The 17,263-nt window shown below is 44.8% G+C and overlaps 2 protein-coding genes across 15 annotated transcripts in view; one reads left to right on the plus strand and one right to left on the minus strand.

Moving 5' to 3' along the window:
* LOC118508954 (neural-cadherin-like) overlaps positions 1-17,263 on the plus strand; it is a 293,319-nt gene that overhangs the window by 227,064 nt on the left and 48,992 nt on the right. The gene's annotated exons all lie outside the window — the stretch shown is intronic.
* LOC118508955 (uncharacterized protein K02A2.6-like) lies at positions 1,113-6,355 on the minus strand. Of its 8 annotated transcripts, none has more exons than XM_036048877.1 (3): positions 5,252-6,353; positions 2,330-2,734; positions 1,113-2,155 (listed from the first exon to the last, which is right to left on the minus strand). In XM_036048877.1, the coding sequence occupies exons 1-3, from the start codon at positions 5,969-5,971 to the stop codon at positions 1,430-1,432; spliced, it is 1,851 nt and encodes a 616-aa protein (XP_035904770.1). In that variant the 5' UTR covers positions 5,972-6,353; the 3' UTR covers positions 1,113-1,429. The 8 variants fall into 8 exon arrangements, with proteins under 8 accessions (XP_035904770.1, XP_035904772.1, XP_035904771.1 ...); XM_036048879.1 differs by adding an exon at positions 2,884-3,297 and having other exon boundaries at positions 1,113-2,808; positions 5,337-5,475; XM_036048878.1 differs by adding an exon at positions 2,884-3,297 and having other exon boundaries at positions 1,113-2,811; positions 5,337-5,475.

A 17,263-nucleotide genomic window follows, 5' to 3' on the forward strand; every position in this document is an offset into this window, starting at 1 on the left:
CTTCGTCCCGGTAGCAGTAAGGATGAAAAACAATGCCCGTCTCCCACCAGCAGCCAGCGTTCAGCAGCAGTACACGGAAAGGGTGCAAAGAAGCGCTCACGTTCACGGGGTAGTTGATGCGAAAGTTTGACGGAAACATATTTCATCGCACTGTTAGCGAATCAAGCGAGCTTTAAATGTGCCGAACGAAACCCATTTACGATTATTTATTGCACTCGCGGGAAAGGCGACGAAGGCCTGGCGTGCGACACTACGAAACGCTAGGGACGACGACGTTCGTATGCGCCAGGCAGCATATTTTCACATACTGCCACCAAGCATTGGGCATGACATACGGCATGTGTTCGAGAGATAGAGAGAGAGAGAGAGAGAGGAAGCAGGACCGAATTTACTTCCAGCAAGTGAGGATCGAACGAGGTGCAATGACAAAACACGCCCGGTAGGCTACTTGGACGGGGCAATGAGTTCCTATGATCGGTCCTGCGAGAGCACTTGAGCGCCAAGCTAATGCCTGATGATGTTTGCGATAATTTAGGTTTTATCGGTCGTTCAGGCGGAAAGTTTTGCTGTCCCGGACGCCGCCAGCCTTTCCCACCAGACTCGACCCCCCTTTTCCGAACCGGAATTTCACCACCGAGGAATGGCCGTGTACCATCGACGAAGACGGTGAAGATTAACAGCCACCAAATAGGAGATCGTTTGTTTGAAAGGATTTAGCGCTCGTTTTGCTTGCTTTTCTCTGGCCCCGGAGACCCGGAAGCGGCGGGATGGGAAAAGCCGGGGCAGGATGCTAAAACTTGTTCATTGATGTTAATTATTAATGGGCCATAAGTCATGCGAACGGACCTCGCGGCAAACGGGATCCACATTTATGAGCGAGCTCATCGATGGGATTCCTATGCAGAAAGTTTTCTTGACTTCCATTTTTTTTTCGCTCTCTGCCTGATGCCCGTCATTACGCTGTTGCTCTCGCACACTTACACTTGGGCAATACTTATTGAAAAACATAATAACTCACTGCAGTGGTGAAAGGATGTTCGCTAATGGATAAATGTTTCGTAAAATTACTCACAAACGTTCAATTCCCGGGAGTAGCAATCTGAAGTTTTATGTTGGTGATATCGGGGGAGACAATGATGCCGGTACGCGGACGATTGCGGTTTACAACAAATTAAAACTTATTTATTACATTACACTTATTACACTTATTACACACGCACACACACACACGCTAAAACTTCGCTCGTCTAACGCGTCCTGTCTCGGCAGCGGCTGGATCAAGAAAGAGGCCGATCGGTCCCGAAGCCCGAACACGAAGGATGAACCGCATGGCACGTCGATCGCTGTCATCCGTTGACAGGACCGAGTAACGGTGTTACGGTCCGGGCCTCCGCTGCTTGGTCGAGTATACACTCAACACCTCCCCCTTTTAATTCAGCCGATACGCGCTGAACCTACGAGGCAGTCTTCTAGTCCTAGAAGATCGTCGTGGTAGCTGTGTCTGCTGGGTGTTGCTGCTGCCACTAGACGAAGCCGCTCGTTGTACCTCCGGTTGCACGGATGATGCTGGCGATGATGCCGGTGCTCGCTGAACCCCTGTCAGCGCCGGTGCTGCTGAAGATGAGGCTGGCTCCGTTGGCAGCGAAGCGGACGGCGACTGCTGACGAGACGTCAAACTCATCTCATCTAAAAGTAAACTAAGGGGAAATTGGTGCTGATCCATCTCGTTCCGTTCTGATGAGCTAGCGACACGGCGGCGGAGCTGATTCACATGACGTCGAAGTCTTCTCTGGTCGTGCGACACAACCTCGTACATGACGTTGCCAATTCTGCGAGCAATCCTCCCTGCTATCCAATTCCAAGAGTTTGCCCGATACACCTTGGCATACACTAAATCACCAGGCTGGCATTCACGAAAGTCATCCTTCGCTGTAGACTCCGATGCTGCAGGAGGGCGCAATAGATGATGAATTGTCCTGGTCGTTCTTCCAAACATCACTTCGGCTGGTGTGCGCTGGTCCAAAGCAGGATTTGGTGTTGAGCGATACGTGAGAAGAAACAAGTCCAGGGCCTCTTCAAGGGACACGTTCCTCGCCCGTATTTTCTTCAGTGATCGCTTGAAGGTATCCACAAATCGCTCTGCCTGGCCGTTGGACTGTGGATGAAAAGGCGGTGTGCGAACATGGTCGATGCCGTTACACTCACAGAACTCCTTGAAGGCCTCGCTGGAGAACTGGGTACCGTTGTCGCTGACCAATGTAACTGGCGGTCCAAATCTGGCAAATATTCCTCGCAAAATAGATATTGTAGCGAATGAGGTAATACTTGCAGTTTTAATGATTTCCGGCCACTTGGAGTAGGCATCTACCGCAATCAGGAAATAGGCTCCCTCCACAGGTCCAGCGTAATCGATGTGTACGCGGTGCCAAGGCCCAGGTGGCTTCGGCCAACATGATGGTATCTGGGATGGTGGTGATTTCGCCGCAGCCTGGCATGCTTCGCATGAAGCAACTCGATCGGCGATGTCGCTGTCCAATGATGGCCAATACACGAAACTGCGTGCAATCGCCTTCATTCGCTGGATGCCCGGATGCCCTTGATGAAGCTGTCTAAGGCATCTCTGCTGCAAAGCTGCGGGAATCACAATCCTCTCTCCGAAGAGGATACAGTCGCCAACGGTCGTCAGTGCTTCCCTTCTGTTGTGGAATTGGGCCAATTCCGCACCATAACTGACCTTACCTGGCCAACCCGATTGGACGTAGCGGTACACTTCGCGCAGTAGAGGGTCCTTTTTCGTAGCTGCTGCAACTTCTCTAAAATGAATCGGAAAGACTTTTAGCGAATGTATGGCTACGTGATTTACAGCCTCCTCAAGCTCAATACTCGCGATCATGTACTCCTGCTCCGGTTTCGCGTGCTTGCTGATGAGCCGCGACAGCAGGTCTGCATTGCCGAATTTATCCGTGGGTATGTACTCGATTTCGAAGTCGTATAGCTGCAGCGCTAGAGCGAACCGCTGCAGCCGGTTGGCAGTATACACAGGAATTCCCTTTTTTGATCCAAAGATGCGCAGCAATGGCTTGTGGTCGGTTTGGAGGCGGAAATGCCTGCCATAAAGCATCTTGTGGAATCGGGTTACTGCAAAGATGATAGCCAGTCCTTCGCGGTCAATCTGGCTGTACCCCTCTTCTGCTTTCGTTAGAGCCCGTGACGCGTGCTGCACCACCTTTATTGATCCATCCGGAAACTTGTGGCTAATGGTGGCTCCGAGCCCAACCGATGAGGCGTCTGCGGCTACTATAATTTCAGCCGTAGGGTCATAATGTGTCAGAAGCAGATCAGACTTTAATATTTCCTTGAACTTTCTGAAGGCCTCTCCGCACTGCTTCGTCCATACAAACTGATTGCCATCTTTCAACAAGTTATCCAGGGGGTATCTCAAATTCCGCATGTTAGGCACAAATTTTCCGTAGTAATTAATGGCACCCAAAAACGAGCGGACTTCATTCACATTTGATGGAGCTGGTAGGTTTACAATAGCATAAATTTTCTTTGGATTCGGTCTAAGGCCAGTACGATCAATTATGTGCCCGAGGTACTCTATCTGATGCGTCTTAAAAGCACACTTCTCAGCTTTGATAGTAAACCCAAATTCTTTAATACGCTGAAGCACCTTGTTGAGATTTTCATCGTGCTCTTCTTCAGTTCTTCCCCCGACAACAACGTCGTCCAGATAGCCAGAAGTGTAACACAATCCGGCGAGCATCGCATCCATTATCTGCTGGAACGCGGCTGGCGCAACCTTTAATCCAGGAGGCAGACGATTGTAAAGGTAAAGACCTCGATGCGTGTTGATCGTTAAAAGGGGCCTGTAACGCTCTTCAATCTCAACTTGCAAAAATGCGTCTGACAAATCCACTCTGCTAAAAAATTTGCAATGGGCCAATCTTGCAAAAATATCATCGGGGAGCGGTAACGGATATTCATGCGGACGCAACGCATCGTTCAATCCCGTCGAATAATCGCCGCAGATTCGAATAGCTCCACTGCTTTTGCGTACGACGACTATTGGTGTCGCCCATTCCGAGTAATCAACAGGTGTGATCACATTCATCTTGACCAGGCGATCGAGCTCTTCCTCTACTGTAGCCTGCATTGCGTATGCAACCGGTCGCTTCGGGCGGAACACTGGACGGCAATTATCCTTAAGCTGCAGCTTGATCTGCGCTTTCGTGCAAAGCCCTGTGCCACGAAAAACTTCCGGAAAACGGCTCTGCAACTCCTTGCAGAGAATCTGAATCTGTGCGGTCGTCGAAACTTTGGCGCAAAACACATCCATTGGAACGGCGCTAAGAGCAAAAAGGTCAATCAAGTCTGCTCCCAGTAACAATAAATCGACTTGAGCCACACGGATGATCGCCGGCTTTGTAGCATTGCAAATGGCAACCTCTGCTCTAAACTCGCCAAGTAGCTCCAGCCTTTCATTAGAGGCAGTCTTTGCGCAAACGGTAGGCTGCACCAATGACGGCTTCCCTACTTTCTCCCACGCTGAACGACCTATGACCGATATATCTGAACCCGTATCTAGCTGCAACCGGATGCCAACTCCATTGATGGAAACTTCCACAAACTTGCGACTAGCCCGTACGCTGCACACCGTGACGGTTTTAGCAAATCGCGTTGGGCGATAAAACTTTCGGCCAGCCCGATGCTTCTGCTTGCGGCAGCGTTCCTCCAGATGACCAACTTCACCGCATTCACGACACTTATGGTTAGTATGCGGACAATCCTTCACCCAATGCAAAGCTCCACAGAACCAACAAGGGTTACTTGGTTTTCCCGACCGGTCATCACGATGTATGGGACGCGAGCGCAATCCTTTGCCGCGAAACCCATGATGGCTACGGCGCGCGCCATTTTGAATTGCCAACACTCGCTCCTCTTTTTCTCCAATGATCATCGCATTTTGCTTCTTTAATGCCACCAGACGACTACACTCCGCCGATAATTGCTCGAGGGTGATTTCAGCATGTTCCTCGATACGCGAGAGCAGCTTTACCCGAAAATCTCTATCCGTGTCTTCTTTCAGCCCACATACAAAAATCAGACACTTGAGCTGTTCTTCACCCATGCGGTTCAGCTCAAAATCAACACATGCCCGATTGACTCGACATGCGTAGGCCAAAAAATCCTCAGCTTTCGTTTTGACGATTTGCATGCATTTGTAGCGTTTAGCTAAAAGGGATTCTGCCTTGCCGAAAATGGCCTTCAATTTTTCCACGGTAGCCTCAAATGTTAAATCGCGGGGATTACGGGGTAAAATGTAATTCACGTACCTCTCATGCTCCATTGATCCTAGCTTCCGCATAAGCATTCGTACCTTGGCCGCATCGTCAATCCTGGCTGCATCACTGACGAACAGATCCTCGTAGCGCGAGTACCACGCCTCGAACGTTAGACCGGCTTCAGCCTCGAAGCGGAATTCGGTGATGTTTCTCGCCAGCGAGTCCAGGATTTGCTCCGGATTGGCTGGAGCTGACCGATGCTGCTGCTGCGGCTGCGACGCGATTTCCGATACTAGTGGTTGCTGCTGTGATGCACTTGGCGGATGCACTACTGGTAGCTGCTGCTGCGATGCGTTTGTGGGCAGTGATGCTGGCGGCTGTTGCTCAATTTTTGTCATTAATTGGCGTAGAAGCTGCATTATTTGATACATTGTTGGCTCACCGTTTTGTGACACGCCTGGTAGCGATGGCGGGTGCTGCATCGAAGCGGCTGGAGCGAGCGATGGCGGATGAAGGCTTGTGGGCGCTGATGATAGCGATGGCGAAAAATGTACCGAGGACGCTTGAGATCCCTGCTGCTCGACCGCTGGAGCGTTTGGCGGGAGCGGTTGGCCGTATCCGGGTTGTAGTAACGCAGTACCCGGGGTTTCGAACTGCTGCGAGAGACGGCGCTGCTCTTCCTCCATCGATGAGTCCGTACGACGGCGTTTGCGTGAGGAAGGAATTGTTGCTCTGCGTGTGTATCACTTTTTTTTTTTTACCAAATTTCCTCGTCGCCACTTTTATGTTGGTGATATCGGGGGAGACAATGATGCCGGTACGCGGACGATTGCGGTTTACAACAAATTAAAACTTATTTATTACATTACACTTATTACACTTATTACACACGCACACACACACACGCTAAAACTTCGCTCGTCTAACGCGTCCTGTCTCGGCAGCGGCTGGATCAAGAAAGAGGCCGATCGGTCCCGAAGCCCGAACACGAAGGATGAACCGCATGGCACGTCGATCGCTGTCATCCGTTGACAGGACCGAGTAACGGTGTTACGGTCCGGGCCTCCGCTGCTTGGTCGAGTATACACTCAACATGAAGGATGAACCTTAGCTTTATGCCACCTTTTTCCCGGTAGGCTCTTGGTGCGTCATTTGCACCGTAAATAAAACGCTCGAATGCTAAATACTTGACACGGACATTCTCCGGGGCGCTTTGGTAAATGCTCTCTGGAAGCGTGGTAATATTACTATGGCGTTCGCGTTGTAAATATTTCCTCCATTCTTCCTACTTTGTTCCGGGAATCGAGACAAACCCACAAACCATGAAGCTGCTTTAAATGTGAAACAACAAAATAGCAAAATGTAGAGAAAAAAAAAACCATCTCCCAGGGTGCCTTATCTTTTCAATCGACATTTAATTTTCCAGTCAACCAAAGTGGTGACCAAGCTCACCGAAACCGAACATTCAGGCTGGGTTAGTGTTCATGTTTTTGCCTAGGGACCCGGCGGGAAGAGGCGTCACATTTCGGACATGGACCAATGCACGGAAGGACGTGAAACGCTACGGTTCCGTGATGTTTTCCATTGTAAGCCGCCCGCTCAGCGTATGAAGGACTCGTTCTATGGAACAATTCCATTTTTGACTAAGCCCATTGAACAGTGCTCACTACAGTGCCCGGTGATGAGAAGCTTGACTGAACATAACAACGAGCTAGAACGTGCAGGAAAGAAACGAACGAAAAAAGAAAAAATCCCTCCTTGCCGTACGACAAGAAAGATTACATTATTTGATTTTGTCTTTCCCTTCAACGGTGGCGTGATAGCCACTCGCCCCGGTCTCGAACGGCAACACCGGGCCGGATTCAAATACTTTTTCGGTCAAGTCTTTCAAGCGAACGGATCGGAAAGTCGAAGATGGTGGAGCAAAAAAAAAGAAGCAGTGAACAGTTCGAGGAGGATCTAACATTTCAAAGAACCATTAAAAATCACTTGCCGTTGCTTGGGGGATGGTAGGAGATTGCTCATGTAAGTGGAAGTCCGTGTGGATGGAAGAGAAAAATGGCTAGAAAGTTTAAAGACGCTAGCAGCAGGGTTTGGTTTAAATTATTCATTCCTTCTGGGAGATATTTACCGTTGGTTGACATTTTGGTTGGAGCTTTATATTCTACGGGAAGGGTAAACCATTCCGACAACGTTACCGCAAGTGTTAACAATAACTATCCGCCCATTAGCCCACTATAATTCACTCCTTAAAGCAACAGCGTTAGTCAAAGTTTCCGTCCGAATATGGATTTGTGTTCCCATCAGGCAGCTGGCATTAACGTGAACCGCTTGCTTGCAACAGCTTTCGCGCACGATTTCGGCCAAGAGCTCGATCAACCAACGCCAACACTGTCCAACGGAAAGGAAAAAAAACAACGTAGTAACGGATTTACGACGTTCCGATGCGAAACGCTGATCCAATGATAAACTAGCGTCTAATTGAGCCTTAATACCACAGTTTCCGGACAGCATTCCCGGACTCGCAAACCCCCCGCATCATGTTTCGCACGCTGAACCAATTCGTTTTCCATCATTAGCCAGTAATCCCGCACGGAAGCCAATGTTTTTCGGTCCGGACAACTCACCGGTAACGTCGTGCCTTCCGCGCGTAGTTTCTCAGCGCCTCTTTGCCCAATGTTTCGCCCAGCGAACGCACTGTCAAGTTAAGCAGCTTGAGCGAACATCAGCAGCGAAGCACAGAAAATGGATGGTTCGCTTTATTCGGCCCGATGTGCAGAGCGCTAGAACGATGGCGCTCGGTTCGCCGGGGCGGTAGCAGTTGGTTCGAAAATTTTCGCCGTTCCATAAATTAGCAACCCGTGCTGCTAATCCTTCCTGATGACGACATAATCAATTAACGAAGCAATCACCAGGCTGCGTTTTGGACAGAGCGCGAGCCAACCGGCCAACCGGTTCGGTGCCGTTGTGCGTTGTGTCTGTTGATTTGCCACCCGTGCCACTGATGAACGAATCACTTTTGCTGTTCCGGTATCGTACTTGTAAGCTTGTTACAGCAGTGGCAGCGAGCTTCTTTTGTGAGTGTGTGTGTGTACCAAAATGGCTCAATTTTTAGTCAGTTTCCGGAAGCGTTCCTTTGGCTAAAGGATAGGATCATGTTGTTGCACAGACGAGTTGATAGCTATGATATTGTAAAGCACTTGGTTATGATACTCTGTATCACTGGATGATAGAGTCATTCTAGGGATGGTGAAGCTATCATGCAGTGATAAGTAACAGCAGTGTTAAAATTTTAGGAAATACTTGAATTTGTGTATGGTGGCAGACCAGTGCTATACAGTAAAAGTAGGTAACGAAGCATGAATACTCTTTTTTAATTGAAGGGTATTTTTCATGGATTTCACTTTTGTTAAATGATTTAACAGTTTTATTTCCAAACGATTGAAATTAAATCCATTCCCCAGTTTTGATCTATATAGATGAAAATATAAGCAAGCGAAATTTTTTTTAATTATTAATTTTTGATGCATTAAACAATATGGGTTAATGATGGATAAAAAATATTTTAAACAATTTTGACAGATCAATGACGTATTATCAGCACAGCTTGTCAATGCACTTATCTATGTAAAAGTAATGACTGTAAAATCTGGTTTGATCCAGGTCTTTTCCAGAACATGACTAGGCCCCTGAAGCCTTTAGCGTCTAATTCGCTCACAATGGTGAGATCACCGTTCATCCATTGTCAAATATCCTTCTGAGAATCTTCCTCTCGCACTAGGCTGCGAGGGAATAGTATTTTTTTTATTACGAGTACATGTCTCAGAGGGTTTTGTGAGTACTGTGTCTATACATGCTCCATACAGTATCAGCCTTATGCTTCTTCTTCATCTTGTTCTTTTGACGGAGTATTTCATGATGCGGCTCGTGAATCCAACTTCCTAGGCCTTCCGGTGCTAGTTCGTGGATTTACATGCACAAAACCTCGTTACATGTGGACCAGCAACTATGGCCAAAAGTCCAACTCCAAGAAGGTGTTTTGAATGGAGAGTCAGATGATCAGCACCCTAGCGCATGTTTCAACGTCTATGTTAAAATCAGTGATGGCTTTTGGCGATGTTTGCGATGAATGTAAAGGAGCAATCACTTATCGGTACATCATCACTGCAACAATAAGAATTTCTTAAAATGGACGTTGTTGGTGCCACAACGATTTAGGTTTTCGCCTCTATAATCTCCAACTCGAGGATAAGCACCATCTTCTCAATCCTTTGGATATTTTTTTTCTCCTATCTGGCACATGAGAAGGCCATCCCTAACTTGCAGATGGAAATTTCGGACAACATCAACATTAGTTACAACTGAAAACATTAGTTTGAGGCTCGACTCTGGAAGAAAAATCGGAGCATCGGATGTTGAGGTAGATTTTGACAGACATGAAATAAACCTTTTAAATCTCTAATCCTTACTCCTTTTTCGATATTTATACAAGCAAAGTTAATTACAATGTTATTGAAAAATGGCAATTTAAATAAAAAGTTAATCACACAAAAATGAAATTTAAAAATCTTTATTGTATAAATTATCACAGTTTTAATTACAAAAGAGTCCTTTGCCGTTGATCTCACATGTTCTTGGTAACATTTGATGATTTAAAAGACATGTTTGAGGCAGTCCAGTAACCGAAGCGATATCGGCAGCAGTCGGTACTCAGCCGGATTGGGAATCGAATATCGAAATCAATGACAAACCATTTAATTTTACGTAGAACTGATTATCTCTCTACGACTAAATAAAGCACAGAATCACGAAGAATCTTAAGGATGTATTGCCTTAGTAAACGAAAATAAAAGAACGTCACTTCAGCTTCAAAAGACATTTCGCTTAAAAGTCCCTGATTAGATTTTAAATCAAATCGTCAACGGTACGGTTTCATCGAATTTTCTACCGAACTGCGTTCATTTTGCGACAGCGTGTGAAAATTCACTCCCACACCCGGGAACAACAATATCAAAAGAAAATTAAAATGACATCCCCAAAAACCGGAGTCCTGGTGACACCGTGACAACCGCAAGTCGAATGGCAGTAACCTCCGTCATCCGAACCGTTCGCCAGAGATTGCTTCCAATATGTACCGACATCATGTTCACTCCGGCCTCGAGGTGTAACGATTGACTGTGATCGCGTGACACGGAGCGCTGTATTTAATCTCATCCGCTCGCCTCGAAACACAGACAACAATCATTTATTATTGATTACAGCGTTTAATATTACTGTTTACTGGCGCGCTGTTAACAAGAACCTAGCAATCGAAACCGATCCGTACGGTGATTCAGAAGGAAGAAGAGGAACGGGTGGAAGAAAAATGAATTTATCAGATGGATGGCTAAAGTATCCAGTGCTGTTCAGTCCAGGTTTATCACTTCTCAGTCTCAGGGCTTTTTTTGCGGTTGCCCAATTTTGTCACCCGGTCCGGAAAAATCAAGACTAGGCACCGTAAAGTATGGGAAAATATTTGCCACTGGAGGCTTTATTGGAGACGAGCAGTGAAAGCTGCGTAGGAGTGTAACGAGGACATTTTCTGCTGCTGTTCTTTGTTTTTCACTTTTTCCTTCCACTCTGATGACTGCTGACAAGACCGCTGGGACAAAGGGAAATATCGCTGATTTATTACAGCGAGTTTTGAAAACGCTGAATGAAAACGAATGGCCCGGGTGGATGATGATCGTAAAAATGAGTATATATTTTTTGGTAAAGGAAAAGCAAGATAAAATATTTTCCTGCAGCCAACCAACGAAAACCACAACGGTAGACTTGTGCCAGGCAAATTCAACCGAAGCAAGCAACGCAACGAATTGTTTAAAGAGACGAGTAATGATTAATTTTGTCTGCCTTTTTGGTGCTCGCCCGAACCATTTTTATTCCCGCTGCGTACTTTATTCAATCATTTTGCGCTGCGTTCCTAAGAATTGTTCCAATTTTCACATCTTCTACCAGGAAAGCTCATTCTCGTTTGTCGCATCGGCACTGGCTAGGCACAAGCTAATGCCATAAATAATGATTTCTGATAAATAAACAATAAACTTTCGGGCGCAACCGTCCATGAAAGTGAAACTGTATCAGCGATCCGTTCTAGTCTCTTTAAATTCCTTCACCATCCAGCAAGAAAACGTGTGCGCGTTCGGGTTTCTTTGTAGCATCACAACACACAATATACACACGCAATAACTCCTCATTTTTTATCCTACCAGGCGTGTGCGTGTGCAGCACAAGCGTGAGAAGACTCATCATTATGACCGATTCGCCCATAGCTTCCGTACAGAGCTGCTGTCAAGGTGAACCACCGGGAACAAAACGAACGAAAAAAATCCCTCACGAGCGTGTCCATGATTTACGCTGCCTAATTACAAGTGACCGGAAACAGATTGAAGCTGACCGGAAGGAACATTTCGACTGGGCCGCTTTTCCGGCAGTTGTTAGGTGATTGATTTATACTGGTTTAGCTATCACCTGAACCAGTTTTCCGCCCAGGGCCGGTCCGTGATTCGGAGCTACTAGCTGCAATTGGGGAGTTAATTATCAACCGAACCGCCTAGTAGCGAAAGCGAGCGTTTTTACCGGCGATGTTGGACGATATTTAGTATGGGTGAGCTGATGACCCAGTGCCCCTGGTGCCCATTTCCTGCCACGTTGGAACGTGGGACTAATGTCGATGCTGCCCGTGACCATAATGATTGGCCGCGCGGGATAAAAACAGGAAAATGGTGGATGGTTTGGAGGGTCGCCGGATGCCGGAACTCATCGTACAATCCGTCAATCAAGCGTTGTTAACGATTTTCCGACCTGTCATGCATGCTGTATTTCGCTATTATTAATGGCTCATTAGGACAGATTTGTGTCTCGGGGTGACTCATCTCCGTGCGGAAGCTTCCCTACAATGCATAGCATTCTTTCAAATTAATGGGGTGTCTTTGTACAATCTTAAGATAAAAATTGAGTTAAATTGTAAAAAGCTTTCGAAATAGCTTTCTATTAAAAACTTTCAAAAGAAACCCATCTATTAACAAAAATCAAAGTTTATCAGCCTTACAACACCCATTCAACCGAAACGCTTCATTGATTTCGAAAGCTTAACCGGCTTCGGCTGTGATCCTTAAGCTCATATATCTTGAAACAAAAATCACTCCACCGTAAATGGTTCAACGTCACGTGGCTATTTGTGTCGGAAAGATTCAAAAAGATGGTGTGTAAGTAACGTGAAAAGCACAGACAAGCACTAACACACACACCAACACTTTTGCACTCCTTTCATCTTCCATGCGTAAGCCAACAAGTTTCCCGACGCACAGTAATTACCCAATTAATCTCAGGTCATCGTGTATCGTGTTGGGGTTTGATTTCGCTTTTTTGTTTACTTTCTTTCTCTCCATCTCTCTCTCTCTCTTTCTCTCGCTCCGTTCTCTTTCTCTGATCAAGTTTTCCCATTCGATAACGACTTGCACGGATCGATAAATTTAACCATCCGCGGCAGGGATTCGAGGCTTCCCCGATGAGATTGATACCGTTGCCCTGGGTAAGGGCTGCCATAAATTCAATGCTACGATGCGCACAGATAATAGGGGGGTCTACGCTCTCGGTGATATATTTTGCCTCGTCAATAAAGACGGAATTTTGAAAGGCATGGGAACGATGTAGGGTTGATGCCATGGTTGCTTCTGCTTCTAGGTTTTTTTCCCCCCTTTGCTTTTCGTTCAACGATGACCGTACCGTCGTGGCTCTTGTTATTCAAGTTGAGAAAATTTCTTTCTTCTCTCTTATATCAAAGCACTGTATTCATATCATTTCTTCCGGTTTCATAAGTCAGCCATGGTATTTGGTGCCGCATCCTTCGCGCTGTTTACCATTCGCTCAACGTTGAGCGACCGGCGGTACGGTGAATGCCACTTTTGCAGCACCGTGCACATTTGCGCTTTATCAAACATATGCAAACATTTACCAGCAGCGGGCGAGGGAAAAACTGGTTGATAAAATTCGACGAATAAGAAAAAGTACCACTCGACGAGCCCTACTCCAGCAACCGAAATGTAAACGAAAATCAAACATCAAAACCCATATCCAAGGATAGTTTGCACTGCACAACGGCGCGTACGTTTTGTGCGCAAGGTATTTAAAATAGAAAACCCCAAAGTGGGTCCATATTTTATGTATGAGTGGGTTTGGTCTCTGTGGCTCTTCAAAAAAAAAGGGTGTAAGATGCTCGTAAAATGGAATCAATTTTTACTCTCGCAGCAATGATTTATTCACGCTGCATGGAAAGAAAAATCACGGTTCCACCGATCGCTGCACGGAGCAATCTAAATTGGAGAAGAGGATTTTCGTGGCGAAAAGTGATGATGCTTCTTACAATCAATTTTCAATTTTCAACTTGTTCACCGGTAAAACCTGCCCAAACTGCCACTTGATGTTTGAAGCTGCTTGAAGGTCACACCATTTATTGTGCAGAGGCGGCATGGCTTGGATGGTGGTATAAAATTTCGCTCCAGTAGGAAAAGGGACAGATGCGCCGATACTAATGATTCAAAATTATGAAATAGTAGTAAGCAGATTATTTGCAATTTTTCGGATTTTATTCCTTAGTTCTTGGGGCTGTCAGCTATACAATAAATTTGATATTTATTTACAATAAATCACAGTACTACGCAGAGGGAAAAAGGAGTGTATCACCATGTTTTTTAACAGAATTTTCAAAATCGATGTACCGATTCATCAATTTTCAGTTTCATAATGCTGAAAAAACCTTTTTTAAATTTTTTTTATTCACTGCAAAGAGTTTTTCAAGAATTATTTACATTATTTGGAAAACTATGGTGAGTCTACGTGCTAATGTAGTTTAGTCTATACAGCTCGTTCATTTCTCAGTATCCATGAGTACAAAGATATAGTTTGTTAAAGCTGTCCAACTGTTTGCTCTCTTCATAAATGCATTCAAAAAGTACAAAATAGAAGCTATAATATGGTTCAAGATGTGTATTACAAGCTAAATAATCAAAATCTATATTTTTTTCAGTGAAAATCTTGCTTAAGTCCTTTTAGAGATAGGAATCGCCTCTTCTATCTGCTGCTAAAAAGTCTGAGCTCTCAAAACACATGTAATAATCAAGTAAGACTATTTCTTACACTAAAAACAATTTAAGGCTTCAGTCTCGTCCAGATTCATACCAATGAAAGTTTTTTTGTATTTCATGAAGGATTGCACCCTGTCTCTATTTCTAACAAATAAAACTTTTATTGAAATGAAAAGGATCCCCAAATAATCATTTTACGACCATCGATGACCCAACACATATCATAATCGGACTATGCATGCAGGTCTTTTAAAAATGTTATCAGTTACCTAATTTATCAAGTTTGAACATAATTTTCATCCAAAACGAAACTCACGTTCAAATTATCCCGTCGTGATAAAAGATGCATGAATAGATGTCACCAGCTCAAGAGATGCATGAAAAATGGTTTGTTCAGACCTTTATCTTTCCTCAGAACTAACGATACTGGTCTTGTCCCATTGCTATTAAATGATTTAAAAAATCAGTTATGCTGTGGTTATTTTTGGTTGAAAACTTATCTTCAATTTAAGATGATCATATGACTGATGAAAAACACGAGAAAAAAATATTCATAATCAAGTAAGAGGTTAAGCGACGCTTTTCATACTTTTTAAAGATTTTTTTAATTAAATGTAACCGATTTTTGTTGTAAAAATATTTTGTAAATATTGCAAAAAACTTGTTAGAAATACTTTTTCTTCACTTAGTTATCATCAGTCACTTCAGCTCAGTTCAGCTGCTGTCATTTCTTAGAAGAAACCTTTATAAGAAATTTCAGAAGAAATCTTAATCTTAAAATCGTGTTTGGTACATTTCCGCTGTTTGAATCACTACTTCCTGCAATCGATCAACCGATGTAATTTGTCACCACCACCATCAAAAGAACAAATTCCCGCCACTTGTTCCAGATAGTTGACAACCCAGAAATTAACACCCACCGATGATGACTGTAGGAAACGGTGGTTTGTGATTTGCTTCAAATGTTTTCGTTCCATTGACGCCTCCACCCATGATCGGAGAAAGTCAATTTGAAAGATTGTCTAAAGAAAATAAACGCACAATCCTCGAGTCGTTCGTCTGCAGTGTAAGTAATCCAATTACTCAATGTCAAATGTTGGGAATTAGACTTACGAGAAAAAAGACCTAGTAAAATTGAAGTGTTTTTGTGGCATTTTATCATTGCTAAGCGATAAATGCATTTTGCTTCAAGTGTTTGTAAAATGTTATCGGACGCGAGACGTTTATTTTCTTCCCATCTTTATTGACAGTACATCAAACACCACCTTCATAACCTATCATAAATGTTAGTTTCTCTTGTTTACGACGAATGAAACTGAAAGTAAAACATTGTTCTTCTGGAAACAAACGGTGACAAAGTTACTTCAATAAATCTGTCAAAACTGTATGCAATATCCATGTGCACCGCGGCGGGATGCGAAAAGTTTCACCACAACGTCGATGGAGGCGCCTGGTTGCTCAGTGAAACATGCACAACCGTCCACGACCGCTAATCGCACAAATCGTTTGACAATTTTTGCGACAGCCCCAGAACACATGCCCCGATGGTGTGTAAGCCACACAGTGGATAAATTTATGGATAGCCCCGGCTAGCGCTGGTCAAATGCAATGCAAAACCCGGGCCCCAGCCAACGTGCCCGGCGTAAGCGTGCTAGAAGCTAAAATATGCAAGCGTAGCATCGGATCGGGTTCGCTCTACGGGTTGAAGCTTTGTGCCTTTAGTGCTATCTTTCTTTCTTCTGCCCTATTGCTTATTTCTTCGTGCTTTTTTTTCCCCCTGAGCTTGTCGTATCTGTGCACCATTCTCTCATACGATGTTGTGTGTATCCAGGCGTGGAATATTATTTCCGGATTTATCGTTATCACAAAACTTTTCAATACCAGACGCTTTTACTGCTGAGCATACCATCCCAGGGTGCTGCTGATGCTATTGCTTGTTAGATTTCTTCACAAATCTCACACACACATGCACACGTATATGTACGTATAAGCCCTTCGCAGGGATGCTCCTGGTCGATGCAAAGGGTTGCAATGAGCCCAACCATATATACTCCCCACACACACACACCCAAAAAAAAAGCTCCACGGCTCCAAGTCATATCAGGATCGAAATCAAAGTATGAATAATTCATCACGCCATATTATTCGCCGAGCAAGAAAATTCGGTTTTTGCGCACGGCAGGGACGAAAGCTTTAGGACAGCGCTTTGTAATCCAACAGATATCGGACGGATGGCGCAGGCGACGGTGCCTAGGAATGCGCTCAATGTCAGTAATACTACGTCGTCTAGCGATGTGCAAACGATGGCGAATGGTAGCTTCGATTTTGTTTTTTTCGTTCGTTTGAGACTTTTGGTCTCTTTGTTGGTCTTTTCGGTGGAACCGGTTTATGGTGCAGTTGACGAAGATATATGAATGTTTCGAGCAATGTATACAGCCCCCGGGAGAGTGTGGAACCCGGGTTTTTATTGCCCTTGAAGCGCATGTGACATTCGTTTATTTGTTTTACGGATTGATGAGATTTTCTTTTTTGACGTTGCTCTATTCTACTTCCAATAATGGTTGTATGATACGCACCCACTCGCACTCCTTCTTTCGTGTTTGATTATTTATTTGCGTAACAGAAATTGCATGGAAAAAATTAAAATCAATTTTCCGTCAAATTAAACCCAAATCAATGCAATCACTGCCATGAAAGCAATTGACATGTTTGGTACGGAAAATGCTACAACATAAATTACAACGATAGTAAATCAAAGCTCGACCCCGAACACTATTAAGAGACTAAGGATCGAGTTTGCTGCACCCGAGTGCAATCAATTTTTAATTTCATACCAAGCTTATTGAACGGAAT

This window comes from Anopheles stephensi, chromosome 3 (assembly GCF_013141755.1).
Source record: "Anopheles stephensi strain Indian chromosome 3, UCI_ANSTEP_V1.0, whole genome shotgun sequence".
NCBI classification, from domain to species: domain Eukaryota; kingdom Metazoa; phylum Arthropoda; class Insecta; order Diptera; family Culicidae; genus Anopheles; species Anopheles stephensi.